Below are 16,123 nucleotides of genomic sequence, written 5' to 3' on the forward strand. Positions count from 1 at the left end.
CAGCAATCATTGCTGTCAGGATCAAGGCCATGTTTTAGTTGTGTGTTTGTTTTGTCTTCCCTGCATTTCCCTCCCCACAAAACAAATCTGGAATGGTTTTGTAGCCTCTGATCAGTGTGAGACTCCGACGCTCATGCCTGCCCTTCTGTGATATCCAGAAGCATTATTGCCAGCAACTCCTGAGTAGGAGCCTTCCCACTCCCTCTCCTCCATAAATTTGTCCACCCCTCTTTTAAAGCTATCTAGCTTTGGGAGCATCACTGCCTCCGTAGTTGGACTATGTGCTGCACAAAGAAGGACTTGCTCGAAGCTTCCAGCCTTCAGCCTCATTAGATGTTCATAAGTTCTAGCATTATGAGAGAGGGAGAAAAACTTTTCTTTACTCATTCTCTCCATGCCATGCAACATTTTATAATCTCCTGTCCAGCGTTCAAAATTTTCCAGGCACATTTTGCACCTGGCTGTTGGCCACTTGCAACCAAGTGAAGATGCCTGGGCGCCAGGATGGTGTCTGGCATCTTCTCCATCTGAAGGTGCATCCCTGGGGATCCTTGGATCTGGACTGCTTTCACACACTAGCAGACATCCTGTAGAATTGTATCTGTGATATTTTATCTGCACAACCTGAATGAATTTCAGGAACCAAACGTTTTTTATTGAAAAATATGGCTTTCGAGTGATCTGGCCTCCATTTTGGTGACTAACCCTGGTTTAAGGAGCCATTTGGTGCCTCGCTTATATATCGTGAGTTTCTGCTTCTGTCATGACTCCTTTTGCTCACCTTTTCTCTAACTAAAAAGTCCCAAACACTTTTTAGAGGAGTTGAAGGGCTCTTCCTAGGAAGAAACCTTCTGGTTGATGTCTTTCATCATTTAGTAGAATGAGAGCTGAGCAAAAACGCCTAGCCTCATTGCATGACTTCAAGTGTTAAAGACACCTCCCCATGTTCAGCATTGCTTGGCATGCATAGCAAATTTATCCATGTTGTTTTTCATTCCATTTTTCTGTTGCCTTTTCCCTCTTCTTCTGTCCTCGCTTGCCCTGGTTCCCACATGCCTTTCCAGTCAGGATTCCATCTATTTGCAATGTTCAGGCCATGAGTGCTGTTCCTTATGGAACCAAAATGGCCTCTGACACACAGGAGGGAGGGAGCAGTAGGTCTGGGGAAATGTGCGAAGTTTGTGGAAAGATGGGGAAAGAAGTCTAGAAGAAGGAAGCCAAGTCATTGTCTCTCCCACTCACCCACCTCCGCCATCCCCAGTGGTTCAGTGAGGACTGAACTTGCTTGGTGACCATGGAATGCTGAGGGATTTTTTGGGTGCAGATGTAATGGAGTATTCTGCAAAAGGACATGACACTCACCACCACTATTTTGCTACCGATCCCACTTCTCTGGATAATGTTTCATAGCTTTTGGCTAGTACAGTAAACTTATTGATGATATTTGTTAGCATTTGTATAGCACTTTTAAGTGTTCAGAGTGCTTTGTGTGCATTATTTTAATCCTTACAGCAACCTTAAAGGTAGGCTGACATCAGCACCTCTGTGTTGGAGATGGGGGCTGAGACCAAGGTTTGCCTAAGGCAAGCTTGTGCCAGAAGTGGGATTTTGAACCTGGATGATAGAGCCATTGTTCATTGTTCATGTCATGGTTTTCCCCAGTGAGTCATGGGAATTGTAGTTTGTTAAGTGTCCCATGGGCTGTCAGGAGACCCCTCACAGAGCTACAGTTCCCAGGATTCTTTAGGGGGGGGGAGCCATGACCACTGACATAGCATTAGGGTGCTTTCAGTGTATGGTGTGAACATGACCGAGATGTGATCAATACAAGGGCACCCAAGCCCAGCAGGTTGGTAATATGTGAGCATCACACCCCAGGAAGGATGTTTTTGTAGTGACAACACTAGCCTAGTTGTTTTGAGGCATTGCAAAAGATGGGTCACATAGAAGCCTGAAGTCTTGGCTTACCCAGGGGTCATTCATCTTTACATACCTTTCCCTGTTTACCCAGAAATAGGCATTTTTAGGGAAGGATTGTTGTGCCAAAAGAGAACATTTAGGAGCATAAGAAACTGCTTTGTCTTGAGTCAGACCACTGGGCCATCTATCCCAGTGTTGTCTACACTGACTGGCAGCAACCCTCCAGGTTTTCAGGCAGGGTTGCTGTTGTTGCTATTAAATTTGTATACTGCCTTATACCCGCAGGTCTCAGGGCAGTTGCAACATAAAATCACAATACAAAAACATAATAATAATAATAATCATCATCATCAATAATTTATTGTACCTCACCTATATGACTGGGTTGCCGCAGCCACTCTGTGCAGCTTCCAGCGTATGGAAAAACATAGTAAAACCTTAAAAAGCTTCCCTATACAGGGCTGCCTTCAGATGTTTCCTAAATGTTATATAATTACTCATCTCCTTAACATCTGATGGAAGGGTGTTCCATAGGGTGGGTGCCACTACTGAGAAGGCCCCCTGCAAACGAAAACAACATAAACACCCCCCCCCCCAAAAAAAAATCCCCAACAACTTAAAATTACATTGGATGTCAATCAGGCAAAGGCCTGGTTAAAGAGGAATGTTTTTGCCTGGCGAATAAAGGTGTATAATGAAGGCGCCAGGTGAACTTCCCTGGGGAGAGCATTCCATAGATGGGGAGCCACTACTGAGAAATCCCCATTCTTGTGTTGCCACCCTCCAAACCTCTTGAGGAGGCACACAAAGAAGGGCCTCAGAAGATGATCACAGGGTCCGGGAAGGTTCATATGGAAAGAGGTGGTTCACAAAGTATTGTGGTCCTGAGCCGTTTGAGGCTTTATAGGTCAAAACAAGCACTTTGAATTGGGCCTGGACACTAATCAGTAGCCAGTGCAGTCAGACCAGGATCGGTGTAATATGCTCAACCCGTCTTGCTCCGGTGAGCAACCTGGCCGCTGAATTCTGCACTAGCTGAAGTTTCTTAACTGTCTTCAGAGGCAGCCCTACGTGGAACGCATTGCAGTAATCTAACCTTCAGATTACCAGAGTGTAGAGAACAGTAGTTATGCTCTCCCTGTCCAGATAGGGACATAGATGGGCCACCAGCCAAAGCTGATGGAAGGCACTCTGGGCCACTGAGGCCACCTGAGCCTTGAGCGACAGCAAAGGATCCAGGAGGACCCCCAGGCTATGAACCTGCTCCTTCAGAGGAAACATAACCCCATCAAGAGCAGGCGACCTCCCACCTATCTGGTCTAGGGAACCCCCCACCAACAGAGCCTCAGTCTTATCTGGATTGGGCTTCTGTTTCTTGGCTCTCATCCAGTCCACTACCAAGACTGGTCCAGCACTTCCACTGCCTCACCTGCAGATGTCAAGGAGAAATAGAGCTGAGTGTCATCAGCGTACTGCTGACAACGTACTCTGATCCTGCGGATAACACCACCCAGCGGTTTCATGGAGATGTGTTAAACAACGTGGGGGATAGGATTGAGCCCTGAGGAACCCCACCATGAAGGTTCAACAGGGCTGAAAAGCACTCCCCAAGTAACACCCTCTAGGAACAACCATCCAAGTAGGACTGGAACCACTGCAAAGCGGTGCCACCCATCCCTAGTTTGGAGAGTCTTTCCAGAAGGATGCCATGGTCGATGGTATCAAAAGCCGCTGAGAGGTCGAGAAGAATTAACAGGGACATGTTCCCCTTGTCTCTCTCTTGACAGAGGTCATCATACAGGGCAACCAAAGCAGTTTCTGTGCCAAAACCGGGCCAAAACCCCGATTGAAATGGATTCAGAAAATCAGTTTCTTCCCAAAGTGTGTGGATCTGGTCTGCAACCACTCGCTCCAGAACCTTGCCCAGGAAAGGGAGATTAGCAACTGGCCAGCAGTTAGGTTTTCTGAATCCAGGCAAGGTTTCTTAAGGAGTGGTTTTACCACTGCCTCCCCCTCTCATAACTACTTCCCTGGCCCAGCCAGCTGTTCCCTCCCTGCTGGTTTTTATCAGCCAAGAGGGGCAAGGGTCTAGAGCGCAAGTGGTCGCCCTGACTGATCCGAGCACCTTGGCCACATCCTTGAAACTCGGCCACAACTGAAACTCAGCCAACACAACAGGACTAGACTGTGCTCTGGACACCCCATGAGATTCATCTGCTATAACAGCAGAGTCAAGGTCTTGGTGGATGCAAGTGATCTTATCCTCAAAATGCCTTGCAAATGAGTCACAGCGAGCTACTCTTGGTTCTCCCATCTCCTTTGGGCCAGCCTGGAAAAGGCCTGGAAAAGCTCTGCCAGATGACATAATGAGGATGCAATGGAGGCAGCAAAGTAGAATCATAGAGACATAGAATTGTGGAGTTAGAAGGGACCGCAAAGGTCAGGGTGGATTTGATTTAAATCAAATTGATTTAAATCATGATTAAATAACGATTTAAATCACTAGTCACTAAGACTTGATTTATTTATTTATTTTTACAGAAAGACACATAATTGCTTTTATAATCTTAATATTTACAAACAGATGAAGGTTTAATTTTTGTAATAATAAATTTTCAGAGTAGTTTTTACAGTTATATCAAAAATTACTGATTTGGTTACACTATTAGAAATACATTGACAGATAATTATGAAATTATTGTGAGGTTTAATAAGTTAACTGTTTCTATTTGGACAACTTTTCTGCTGTACTTTATTGGAAGGAGAAAAACAATCATTTCCTTAATAACAATTTAAACAATTTATTTAAATAAAACAATAACTTTATAGCATATGTATCAATGTTTGTTAACTGATGTGGTGAAATGATTTTTTTAAAAAAACACACCTTAGACTGAATTTTAGCACACATGAAAAACTTAAAGCAAATCCTTATTTCCTGATGAGGACTATAATGTAACTTAAATAGAAAACTATCCTTAGAAAGATTTTCCCTCCAAAAGCATTTTATTTTAAAAATCCAATTTAAATTTTAAAATGTGATTTTTTCATTATATATATATTTAAAAATCATTGATTTTTATCCACCCTGCCAAGGGTCATCTAGTCCAACCCCCTGCAATGCAGGAAACTCAGCTAAAGCATCCCTGACAGATGGCCACCCAACCTCTGCTTAGTCCACCACCTCCCAAGGGAGTGTGTTCCACTGCCTAACAGCTCTTACTGTCAGAAAGTTGTTTAGTCTGATGTTTAGTCAGAATCTCCTTTCTTGTAACTTGAAGACATTGGTTTGAGACCTACCCTCCAGAGCAGGAGAAAACAAGCTTGTTCCTCTTTCGTGTGGTAGCCCTTCAGATATTGGAAGATGGCTATCATATCTCCTCTCAGTCTCCTCTTTTCCGGACTAAACATCTCCAGCTCTCTCAACCATTCTTCATAAGGCTTGGTTTTCAGACCCCTGATCATCTTGGCTGCCCTCTGCACATGTTCCGATTTGTCAACATCCTTTTTAAATTGTGGTGCCCAGAATTGGACACAGGACTCCCAGTATTGTCAGACCAATACACAATAGAACAGTACTGTTACTTCCTTTGATCCAGACATTAGACTTCTGTTTTGACTGGCTGAAGATCTTTTGTTGGAAGTTCCCTGTGTTTTCATGCCAGCACATAACAAAAGAGCCACTTTGACCACCTTCCTGCTTTCCACAGTGGCCGGTCAATTGCCTGCAGGAAGCTCATAATTTTTGGGGGATGCAACAACTTTTTGGTACTGGCTCTCCCAACAGTGGTTCTGTGCTTAACTGGGGCTGGGAGGGGATCCAGATTCAGATACATGCTCAGCCCTGAAGTTTACTGGGGTGAACTTGGGCTGCTCACTATCTCTCAATCTAAGCTGCACTGCAGGGCTGTTGTGGAAGAAGGACCATGTATATTGTCAAGTTCATTGGAGGAAAGGCAGGAAATAAATGAAATAAATCATTTTGCACACAAGTCAAACAGTGAAGCCCTCTTCTCAGCAACCCCCATAAAAAGGGCCCCCAGTGCAGCGGCATATAGGTGTTGGTAAGATGGCTACTGCCTTCAGGCTTAAAGTATACAAGACAGAACACAAAAGGAAATGGGGTTGGGGAGGGAGGAGGGCAGGGGAGAAAAGAAAACTAGAGCGCCAGCTACAGAGAGAGCATTTGAATGACCAGCTGGAATGGAAAGGTTCCATTTAGCCTTCATGTTCACCTGCCAAGACCTTAATGAAAGGTTTCTGTGTTTGCAGGATGCACAGATAACAGGAAAGCTCTGGGAGCTGTGGGTTTTCTTCTTTAAGCCTTAAGCTTTTTAAGCTGCTGGTTGCTTTTAAACAAAGTATTTTCAAGGAACGCCTGGTGCGAATTGTGTGGGATAATCCGCAGCATATAACCAACATACTTAAGTCTAATTAATGCATGAAGGGGTTAATACCATAGAGTAAGCTGTCCTGCCAAGCTCAGCTAAGTCCACTTTCCCTCGCCTTCGGACAGGTGCACCATCTGGGGGGATTGAGGCCCCCCTCGATTTTCAAGGAGGGAGCTGGGGCCCCTCAAAATTTCCCAGTGGCCATGTGCACATGCCACAAGGTGTGGTCACATCACGTGCGCTAGCCACAAGGCATTCTCACAACATGTCAGCATGCCCTGCGGCATGCACACACAGCATACTGACACTGCGTGGCCCCGGCCCCGTCAGCCGTGGGGGCAAGGCAGTGAGCTTGCCTCTGGAGGAACTAGGTAATTAAACCTTTGCTCCCCTTTCAGTCTACCTTCATTCATTCAACTTGTTTTTATTGTTGCTTGTTAGCCGCCCTGAGCCCGCCCTTGGCTGGGGAGGGCGGGGTATGAATAAAAATTATTATTATTATTACCTGAGAAGCTCATTGTGTGAAGAGGCTCAGCTGCTTGCTCCAGCTCAGACCACGTGGCTCTCAGAAGCCACTCTTGAGTTCCTATACCAGTACTTTAGGAACTTTCACTGCTCTGTAACTAAGTAAGTTTTACTGCCTGTGCAACTTTTTCCACACATAACTTGCCATGTGTGGTCTTCTTATGTGCTCGGGGAAGAGGAAAACTTTGGAAGGAACTCACAAGGGCATATTTTAAAAGGTCCAACAGCCTATATTTCCACGCTTTCCTTTGCTTTATATTTTGTGAAAGGCTTCTCCACAGAAATTTCAAGACTTGAGAAAGACCTAATACAAACACAAAAAAGTCGCTCTCTAAAATGTACAGATTTCTCCTTGACTGGGAGGTCAAGGAGGAAGAAGTAAAATCTGTTAAGGTACAATGGACCAGAGATTTTGGCTACAACATCCAAATGGAATCATGGGAAAGGTTGTGGAGGGAGAAAGAGAATTTCATGAAAATGCTCTACAGATGGTACTTAACACCTGTAAAACTGGCCAAAATGTATAAATCTAGGTCAAACATCTGCTGGAGGCACCCACATGTGGTGGAACTGCAAAAAAAAAAAAGGAATTTTGGGGAACTATATATAACTAACTTTTAAAAATGTTTAAATGTTCCTTTCCTAAGAAGCCTGAAGCCTTCCTGTTAGCTATAATGAGCAATGAAATTCCAAAAAAGGTAAGGAAAAAAATTATTTTTGCAGTAGCAGCAGCAAGAATTCTGGTTGCTAAGGTATGGAAAGGAGATTCTACTCCCTCAAAATTAGATTGGCATAATAAAATGTTAGAATATGCAGAGCTAGCAAGATTCCGAGACCATACCGATCAAATATTTAATAAAGAGTGGAATATTTACAGAGAATATCTACAAGAAATCTGTAATAATAAGTGTAATAATCTAAATTATTTCGCAGGCCTGAATTGACTTCTGCATGAAATAAGAGAATTTTACAAAATTAACACAACTGAACAACCTATGAGAGATAAAGTTAAGTGTGCAGTTGTAATGTAATTTAGGAATCACAATGGGGGGACTAGAAGTCATGTCGGAATTTGTGATGTGTGAATTCAATCTTTTCTTTTTTTGTAATGAGTGTTGATTTTGGATTGCCTTTTGTTGATCATTGCGTTTTGTTTTGTTTTGTACTTGTTTTATTTTTAAAACTAACAACACATTTTTTTAAAAAAATGTTGTAGCTTGCCCTGGGACCTCAGCATGAAGGACCGTGATGATGATTTTAATTAATGGTGTCTTTTTCTTTTCTCTTCTCTCTGGAACAGGCAACCAAGCAATTCCTTGAAGAGATTAACAAGTGGACAGTCCAATACAATGTGTCTCCCCTTTCTTGGAATGTGGCAGTCAAATTCCTCATGGCCAGGAAATTCGATGTCCTGCGAGCTATCGAGCTCTTCCATTCCTACAGGGTAAGGGGATCAATTCCTCCCCAGAAATGGAGGGAGAGAGCTGGAGAGACCTCATGGCTCACAAGGAGACCCTTCCAGGAGCCCAAAGGGACTTCAGGGAGGGCGGAGGAGAGGGCTTTGTGGAGGCTGCTCAGCCTCCCTGCCTAACAGCTGATGTGAAGGGTTGCCTGGCAGCTGCCACTTTTCACGTCCCAGAGCTTCAGTTCCAATTGCGGTTATTTTGGGTACAATATTTTTAATCTGGCTTGCAGAGAGAGTGCATTTAAAGCAGGGGTAGTCAACCTGAGGCCCGTGGGCCAGATGTGGCCCAGTCGCCTTCTCAATCCGGCCTGCGAACAGTCCAGGAATCAGCGTGTTTTTACATGAGTAGAATGTGTCCTTTTATTTAAAATGCATCTCTGGGTTATTTGTGGGGCATAGGAATTCGTTCATATCCACCCCCCCCAAAAAAATATAGTCCGGCCCCCCACATGGTCTGAGGGATGGTGGACCGGCCCCCTGCTGAAAAAGGTTGCTGACCCCTGATTTAAAGGGTATCTAGAGGGTGCTTCCACTTACGTGATTTTCACTTATGTGCCAGAACATGTGGGGAGTTGCCTGTACTAAAAAAGATTAAAATTTCTATCAGCATTTCAAAGCATCTGGGGAGGCCTGTCTAAACAAAAATGTTTTCAGCAGGTGCTGCTGGACTCCAGCTCCACTCAGCCCCACCCAGAGGGCTACTGGTCTGAGCGGACGAAGGATCCCCACCTTGGTTGCAGACAATAACAGAGTGTTTTCTTTCCTCCTAGGAAACCAGGCTGAAGGAAGGGATCGTGAAGCTGAAGCCTCATGAGGAACCTCTCCGCTCAGAGCTGCTTAGTGGAAAGTTCACCATCCTGGTGAGTAAGGTGCTTTGCTTGGGCAGACAGAGCTGTGGATAACTGTGGAAGTTGGGCTTCCTGTTTGCGGAGGCAGGGGACACATGTCTCCATAGTGTGGTTTTAGCTCATAGAATCATAAAATTGTAGAGTTGGAAGGGACCCCAAGGGTCATCTAGTCCAACCCCCTGCAATGCAGGAATTACAGCTGAAGCATCCATGACAGATGGCCATCCAACCTCTGCTTGAAAAACTCAAAGGAAGGAGAGTCCACCACCTCCCAAGAGTGTCCATCCTACTGTTGAACAGCTCTTACCATCAGAAAGTTCTTCCTGATGTTGAGTCAGAATCTCCTTTCTTGTAACTTGAAGCCATGGGTTCGAGTCCTACCCTCCAGAGCAGGAGAAAACAAGCTTGTTCCATCTTCCGCATGACAGCCCTTAAGATATTTGAAGATGGTTATCATATCTCCTCTTAGTCTCCTCTTTTCCAGGCTAAACATACCCAGCTCCTTCAACTGCTCCTCATAAGGCTTCGTCTCCAGACCCTTCATCATCTTGGTTGCCCTCCTTTGCACACCTTCCAGCTTGTCAACACCCTTCTTAAATTGTGGTGCCCAGAAATGGACATAGTATGTATTCCAAGTGTGGTCTGAGTAAGGCAGAATAGAGCAAGAATTTGACTTCCCTTGATCTGAACACTAGACTTCCTTCTGTTGATTCAGAATAGCATTAACTTGTTTGCTGCTGCATCACACTGTTGACTTATATTAAGCTTGTGGTCCACCAAGATGCATTTCACATGTACTACTAGTAAACCAGGTGTCCCCCATCCTATATTTGCGCATCTGGTTCTTCATGCCTAAGTGCAGAACCTTACATTTCTCCCTGTTGAAATTCATTTTGTTAGCTTGTGCTCAGTTCTCCAATCTGTTAAGGTCATCTTGATTCCTGATTCTGTCTTTTGTGGCATCAGCTACCCTTCCCAGATTGGTGTCTTCTGCAAATTTGATGAGCATCCCTTCAATTCCTTCGTCCAAGTCATTTATAAACACATTGAACAACAATGAGCCTGGGACACAATACTGTGGTACCCCACTTGTCACTTTTTTCCAGGATGATGAAGAACCATTAATGAGTATTCTTTTACTCTTTGGGTTTGGTCAGTCAACAAGTCACAAATCTACCTAACTGTTATCTTGTTCAACCCACATTTTACCAGCTCCCTTGCAAGATTATCATGGGGACTTTGTCAAAAACGTTACTGAAGTCAAGTTACACTATGTCCACCAAATTCCCCTGATCCACCAAGCTTGTAACTCCATCAAAAAAAGAAATGAGATTTGTTTAGCATGACTTGCTTCTGAGGAACCCATGTTGTGTTTTAGTAATCACAGCATCCACAAATGTGGGAGGGCAGATTGTTTATAACAGTGCTTCTTATTAAACTTGGGTCCTTAGCTGTTGTTGAACTACAACTCCCATCATTCCTAGCTAGCTGAGGATCCAAGTTTGAGAAACACTGGGAGCCTGCTGAGTCACCCAGTGGCCCATCTAGTCCAGCATCCTGTTCCCACAGTGGCCAACTGGGTGCCAGTTATGAGAAGCCCACAAGCAGGATCCAAGCGCAGGAGCCCTCTCCCTTCTTGTAGTTTCCAACAACTGCTCTTCAGAAGTGCTGCTGTCTCCAACTGTGGAGGCAGAGCAGAGCCATCCTGGCTGGTAGCCCTTGATAGCCTCCTCCTCCTCCTCCTCCTCCTCCTCCTCCATGAATTGGTCCAATCTTAGCTGATGGCTATCCCTGCTTCTGGAGGGAGGGAGTTCCATCCTTGAACTCTACATTGTGTGAAGAAGGACTTCCTTTTATCTGTCTGGAGTTTCACTCTGCTTTCCCCGCATCGCATCCTATTCGTGAATCAACAGCGTCATAATTACTTTGGCCCTCAGAGCTGCTTGTTTGTTTTATTAGGTTTATCTCCTTTGTTTTCCTCCAAGGAGGTTCAGGCTCTGTAGATCACTTCTGCCTGTCAACATTTTTTATCCTTGCAGCAACCCTGTGAGGTAGGCTGGCAACCCCTGCTTTGCCTCAATGTTCCATGCCATCAGGTAGAAAACATGCGCAATCTCATCTGATCCGAAAGCTAAGCAAGGTCAGGCCTGTTTAGTACCTGGATGGGACCCCCCTGCGAACACCAGGTGCCACGGGCTTCTGCTGGGATAGCTCAGTTGGTAGAGCATGAGACTCTTTAATCTCAGCCACGGGTTCCAGCCCCATGTTGGGCATTGCAGGGGGTGGACTAGATGACCCTCATGGTTCCTTCCCACTCTATAGTTCTAGGATTCTAGGATTTGGTCATGCAACAGCCAGAATTCCAAAGTGGCTTTGAACGGATTTTGACTTTTTATGCCTCTGCAGAGACTGACCTCTTCTGCTTCATTGCTGATCTTTTATCTCTGGCATTTTTGCAGAGCGTACGAGATCCCACTGGAGCATCGATTGCCCTCTTCACTGCCAAGTTGCACCATCCCAACAAAAGCATCCAACATGTGGTCCTCCAAGCGCTCTTCTACTTGCTGGACAGAGCTGTGGAGAGGTGAGTAGAAGACTTTCCATCCCTGTGGGGTTTGCTTCTTTCAGATGACCGCACTTCAATAATGTGTGTTTTTTCCCCTTTGGCATCCTGTCTGCAGCTTTTTTGCAGCGTTGCCTTCTCATCTGACCCAGAATGAGATCCATATAAGAATACAAGCAAAGCCTTGTGGATCTGGCCAGTGGCCCATCTAGTCCAGCGTCCTGTTCTCACAGGGGCCAAACAGATGCCCCTGGGAAACCTGTAAAGAGGACCTGAGTGCAAGAGTCCTCTCCCTTCCTTCGGCTTCCAGCAACGGGTCTTCAGAAGAGCTTACTGCCTTCAGTTGTGGAGGCAGAGCAGAGCCCTCAGGGCTAGTAACCACAGAGAGTCCTCTCCTCCATGAAGCTGTCTAATCCTTGGTGGCCATCACCGCCCCCTGCAGGAGGGAGTTCCATAGTTCAGCTCTGTGCTGTGTGAAGAAGGACTTTCTTCTATCTGCCCTGAATCTCCCAACATTCAGCTGGAAGCCCACAAATTTCAGTGTTATAAGAGAGAGAGAGAAAAACTTTCTTTTTTTTTTATAAAATATTTATTGAAAGTTTTAAACATTATAATCACCCAGCACATATAGACCCATCACCAAGATACAGTAAACAAAGAAAAACTAAAAAAGAAAAAGTTAACACATAATACAAAAAATATAACCATATTTTCTTCACTTTTTGCACTTCCTCACATCTCTCGTTCCTGCGTTCCTAGTTTGTAAAATTTTAAACAGCAAATTATCACCTTGTTTCAGTTCTTATTTTATATTCTTCCAATATTCTGTCTCCAATTTTGAATACTTTTATCAAAAACTTAAATACTTAATTTAGACGTAACATTACTCCAAAATTTATCTTCTTCTCTAATCTCACCTATTCTCATATTCCTTTCAGCTAGTTTGCTGGTGCCATGTTATTTTCAATCTTGCATCCTTCCTAGCACTCATACAATTTACAGTGTTTTTGTAAATAGTCCTTAAATTTCTTCCAATCCTCTTCCACTGCTTCTTCTCCCAGGTCTCGGATTCTGCCAGTCATTTCTGCTAGTTCCATGTAGTCTATCAGTTGCATCTGCCATTCTTCCAGCGTGGGCAAATCTTGGGTTTCCCAGTGTTTAGCGATAAGTATCCTTGCTGCAGTTGTTGCATACATAAAAAATGTTCGGTCCTTCTTTAACACCCTCTGGCCAACAATGCCCAAAAGGAGGGCCTCTGGTTTCTTAGGAAAGGTATATTTAAATACCTTTTTCAGCTCGTTATATATCATTTCCCAGAAAGCCTTAACCCTAGGGCAGGTCCACCAGAGGTGAAAGAACGTTCCTTCAGTTTCTTTACATTTCCAACATTTATTATCGGGCAAATGATATATTTTTGCAAGCTTGACTGGGGTCATGTACCACCTATATATCATTTTCATAATATTTTCTTTTAGGGCATTACATGCCATGAACTTCACACCGGTGGTCCATAACCTTTCCCAGTCAGCAAACATAATATTGTACCCAATGTCCTATGCCCATTTTATCATAGCTGATTTACCCGTTTCATCCTGTGTGTTCCATTTTAACAGCAAGTTATACATTTTGGAAAGTACCTTGGTCTTAGGTTCTAACAGTTCTGTTTCTAACTTCGATTTTTCCACCTGGAATCCTATCTTTTTATCCAAATTAAAAACCTCTTTAATCTGAGCGTAATGTAGCCAATCTCGCACTTTGTCTTTTAATTTCTCCAAACTCTGCAACCTCCAAGTATCTCCATCCTTTTCTAATATTTCCCAATATTTCGGCCATTTGGCCTCCATATTGAGTCTTTTCTGGGCCTTGGCTTCCATTGGTGACAGCCACCTTGGGGTCTTGTTTTCTAATAAGTCTTTATATTTTGTCCAGACATTAAACAATGCTTTCCTGACAATATGGTTCTTGAAAGCCTTATGACTTTTAACCCTGTCGTACCACAAATATGCATGCCATCCAAAAACATTATTAAATCCTTCCAGGTCTAAAACATCAGTGTTTTCAAGAAGTAGCCAGTCCTTCAACCAGCAGAAAGCTGCTGATTCATAGTACACCCTTAAGTCCGGCAGGGCAAACCCCCCTCTTTCTTTAGCATCAGTTAATATTTTAAACTTAATTCTGGGCTTTTTGCCCTGCCAGACAAATTTAGAGATATCTCTCTGCCACCTCCTGAAACACTCCACTTTATCCACAATCTGTAAAGTCTGAAATAGAAACAGCATTTTTGGCAATACATTCATCTTTATAGCAGCAATTCGGCCCAACAAGGAAAGTTTCAATCTAGACCAACCTTCTAAATCCCTTTTAATTTCTGACCAGCACTTTTCATAGTTGTCCTTAAATAGATTCAAGTTCTTGGCTGTTATGTTTACCCCTAGGTATCTCACTTTTTTAACCACATTTAAGTCTGTCTCTTTCTGAAACCTTTCTGATTCTGAAGATGTCAATTTTTTTTCCAATACCTTGGTCTTTTGCTTGTTTAATTTAAATCCTGCCACCCGACCAAACTCATGAATCAATTGTAATGCCCTTTTCGTACTAGATTCTGGCTCCTGTAATGTCAAAACCAGGTCATCTGCAAAAGCTTTAAGTTTGTACTGTTTGGCTCCGACCTGAATTCCTTCAACCAACCGGTCCCCTCTAATCATATTCAAGAGCACCTCCAGGACCGAAATGAACAACAAAGGGGAGATAGGGCAACCTTGTCGTGTTCCTTTTTCAATTTTAAACTCTTCCGTCACCACATTGTTAACTATCAATTTAGCCTTTTGTTCTGAATAAATTGCATCTATACCATTTTCAAACCCCCGTCCCACTCCCATCCCTTCCAGATTTTTCTTCATAAACCTCCATGAAATGTTGTCAAAGGCCTTCTCCGCATCTATAAATATTAACACTGCTTTTGTATTAATATTTGTTTGCAGAAGTTCCAAAATGTCAATAATATTCCTTGTGTTAGCATACAAATGTCTACCTGGGAGAAAGCCTGCCTGATCCTTGTGAATCACTTCATTCAAAACTTTTTTAAATCTACTTGCTAAAATATCTGCAAAAATTTTGTAATCCACATTTAGGAGGGAGATGGGACGGTAGTTCTTGAGCTGTGTCTTTTCAGTTTCTGATTTGGGTATCAATGTGATGAAAGCTTCCTTCCACGATTCCGGTGCTCTCTTCCCCTCCATAATTTCATTGCAGACCTCCAATAACGGATGTATCAAATAGATAATTTTATAAACTTCTGTCATGAAGAAGAGTGCATGTTAATTCTGGATAACTTCAGTCAAATAGTTAAGCACATCCTTTTTCCTGTTAAATTAAAATACTTAACATTGACTGGTTTATGATCTCAAGGATCACAAGGACCAAAAGCCCATCTTGTCCTGTCTCTCATGGTGGCCAACAAGATGCTTCTTGCGAAGGCCACAAGCAGGACATGATTCATCAGCAATCTCTCCCTGTTACTTTCCTCCAAAGGGTGTTCAGTCATCTGCTGCCTCTGATCCTGGAGGTTCAATGTAGTAATCATGACTTAATGGCCAATGACAGACCTCTCCTCCTTCATGGATTGGTCTTACCTCCTTTTAAAGCCTTCTGAGTTGGTTGCCCTCACCTTAACCTCTGGCAATGAAGATTCCTATCAATTAATCCTGGGCTGTTTGCAGAAATACTTCCTTTTCTCTCTGCCAAACATGGGAGGACCCTGAGCTCTCATGGAATGAGAGTGGGAGAACATCTCCCTATTCACCAGGTGTCATTTTAGAAACCTATAAGCAGCATCCTAAACATCTCAGGTTCTGCTGATTTTTCCATTTCTGTCCTCATTCCTATACAATGGATATGCTGTTGGGCTGTAACCAAAGTCCTAATTTGTGCACACTTTCTCTTTTCTACCCCCTGCCAGCTTCGAAACTCAGCGAAATGGCCTGGTATTTATATATGACATGGCAGGCTCCCACTATACCAACTTTGAGCTGGATCTCAGCAAGAAAATCCTGAACCTTCTGAAGGTAAAAGGAAGGGCCATTGGTGTTGGGGGGGGGGGCAACCTCTGTTTCTGCCAAGGGCTGCACTCCTGTGGGGTTGATCTGTACCAGCGGCTGCGTGCTGGCTATGGGAAGGGATGAAACCAGTGGTGGACTGGGTCACCACCCCAGTAGGCAGGACCCCCTTTTCTCTCTCTCTCTGTCCTGCCCCCCTTCTCTTTCTGTCACCCCCCTTTCCCCTCTCTCATTCTCGCTGGCTCCCTGCCCAGAAGCCTTAAGCAATTGCTTGTCAAGGGCTGTGGGAAGGAGGCCAAGGCCTGTCGGCTACAGAGACCTGGATGGATCCTGGAGTCGCTTGGAGTTCTGTCCTC

The 16,123-nt window shown here is 43.9% G+C and overlaps 1 protein-coding gene across 4 annotated transcripts in view; it reads left to right on the forward strand.

Moving 5' to 3' along the window:
- PTPN9 (protein tyrosine phosphatase non-receptor type 9) overlaps nucleotides 1-16,123 on the forward strand; it is a 55,610-nt gene that overhangs the window by 6,799 nt on the left and 32,688 nt on the right. For 3 of the 4 annotated variants that reach the window (XM_077918842.1, XM_028706031.2, XM_077918841.1), the window contains exons 2-5: nucleotides 8,137-8,280; nucleotides 9,072-9,161; nucleotides 11,609-11,733; nucleotides 15,671-15,776. In XM_077918842.1, the coding sequence (XP_077774968.1) occupies nucleotides 8,137-8,280; nucleotides 9,072-9,161; nucleotides 11,609-11,733; nucleotides 15,671-15,776 (465 nt within the window). Of the gene's footprint in view, nucleotides 1-7,769; nucleotides 7,844-8,136; nucleotides 8,281-9,071; nucleotides 9,162-11,608; nucleotides 11,734-15,670; nucleotides 15,777-16,123 lie in introns of all 4 variants that reach the window. The other variant, XM_028706032.2, reaches the window with a different exon arrangement.

The sequence above is a fragment of the Podarcis muralis genome, chromosome 14 (assembly GCF_964188315.1).
Source record: "Podarcis muralis chromosome 14, rPodMur119.hap1.1, whole genome shotgun sequence".
Lineage (NCBI taxonomy): Eukaryota > Metazoa > Chordata > Lepidosauria > Squamata > Lacertidae > Podarcis > Podarcis muralis.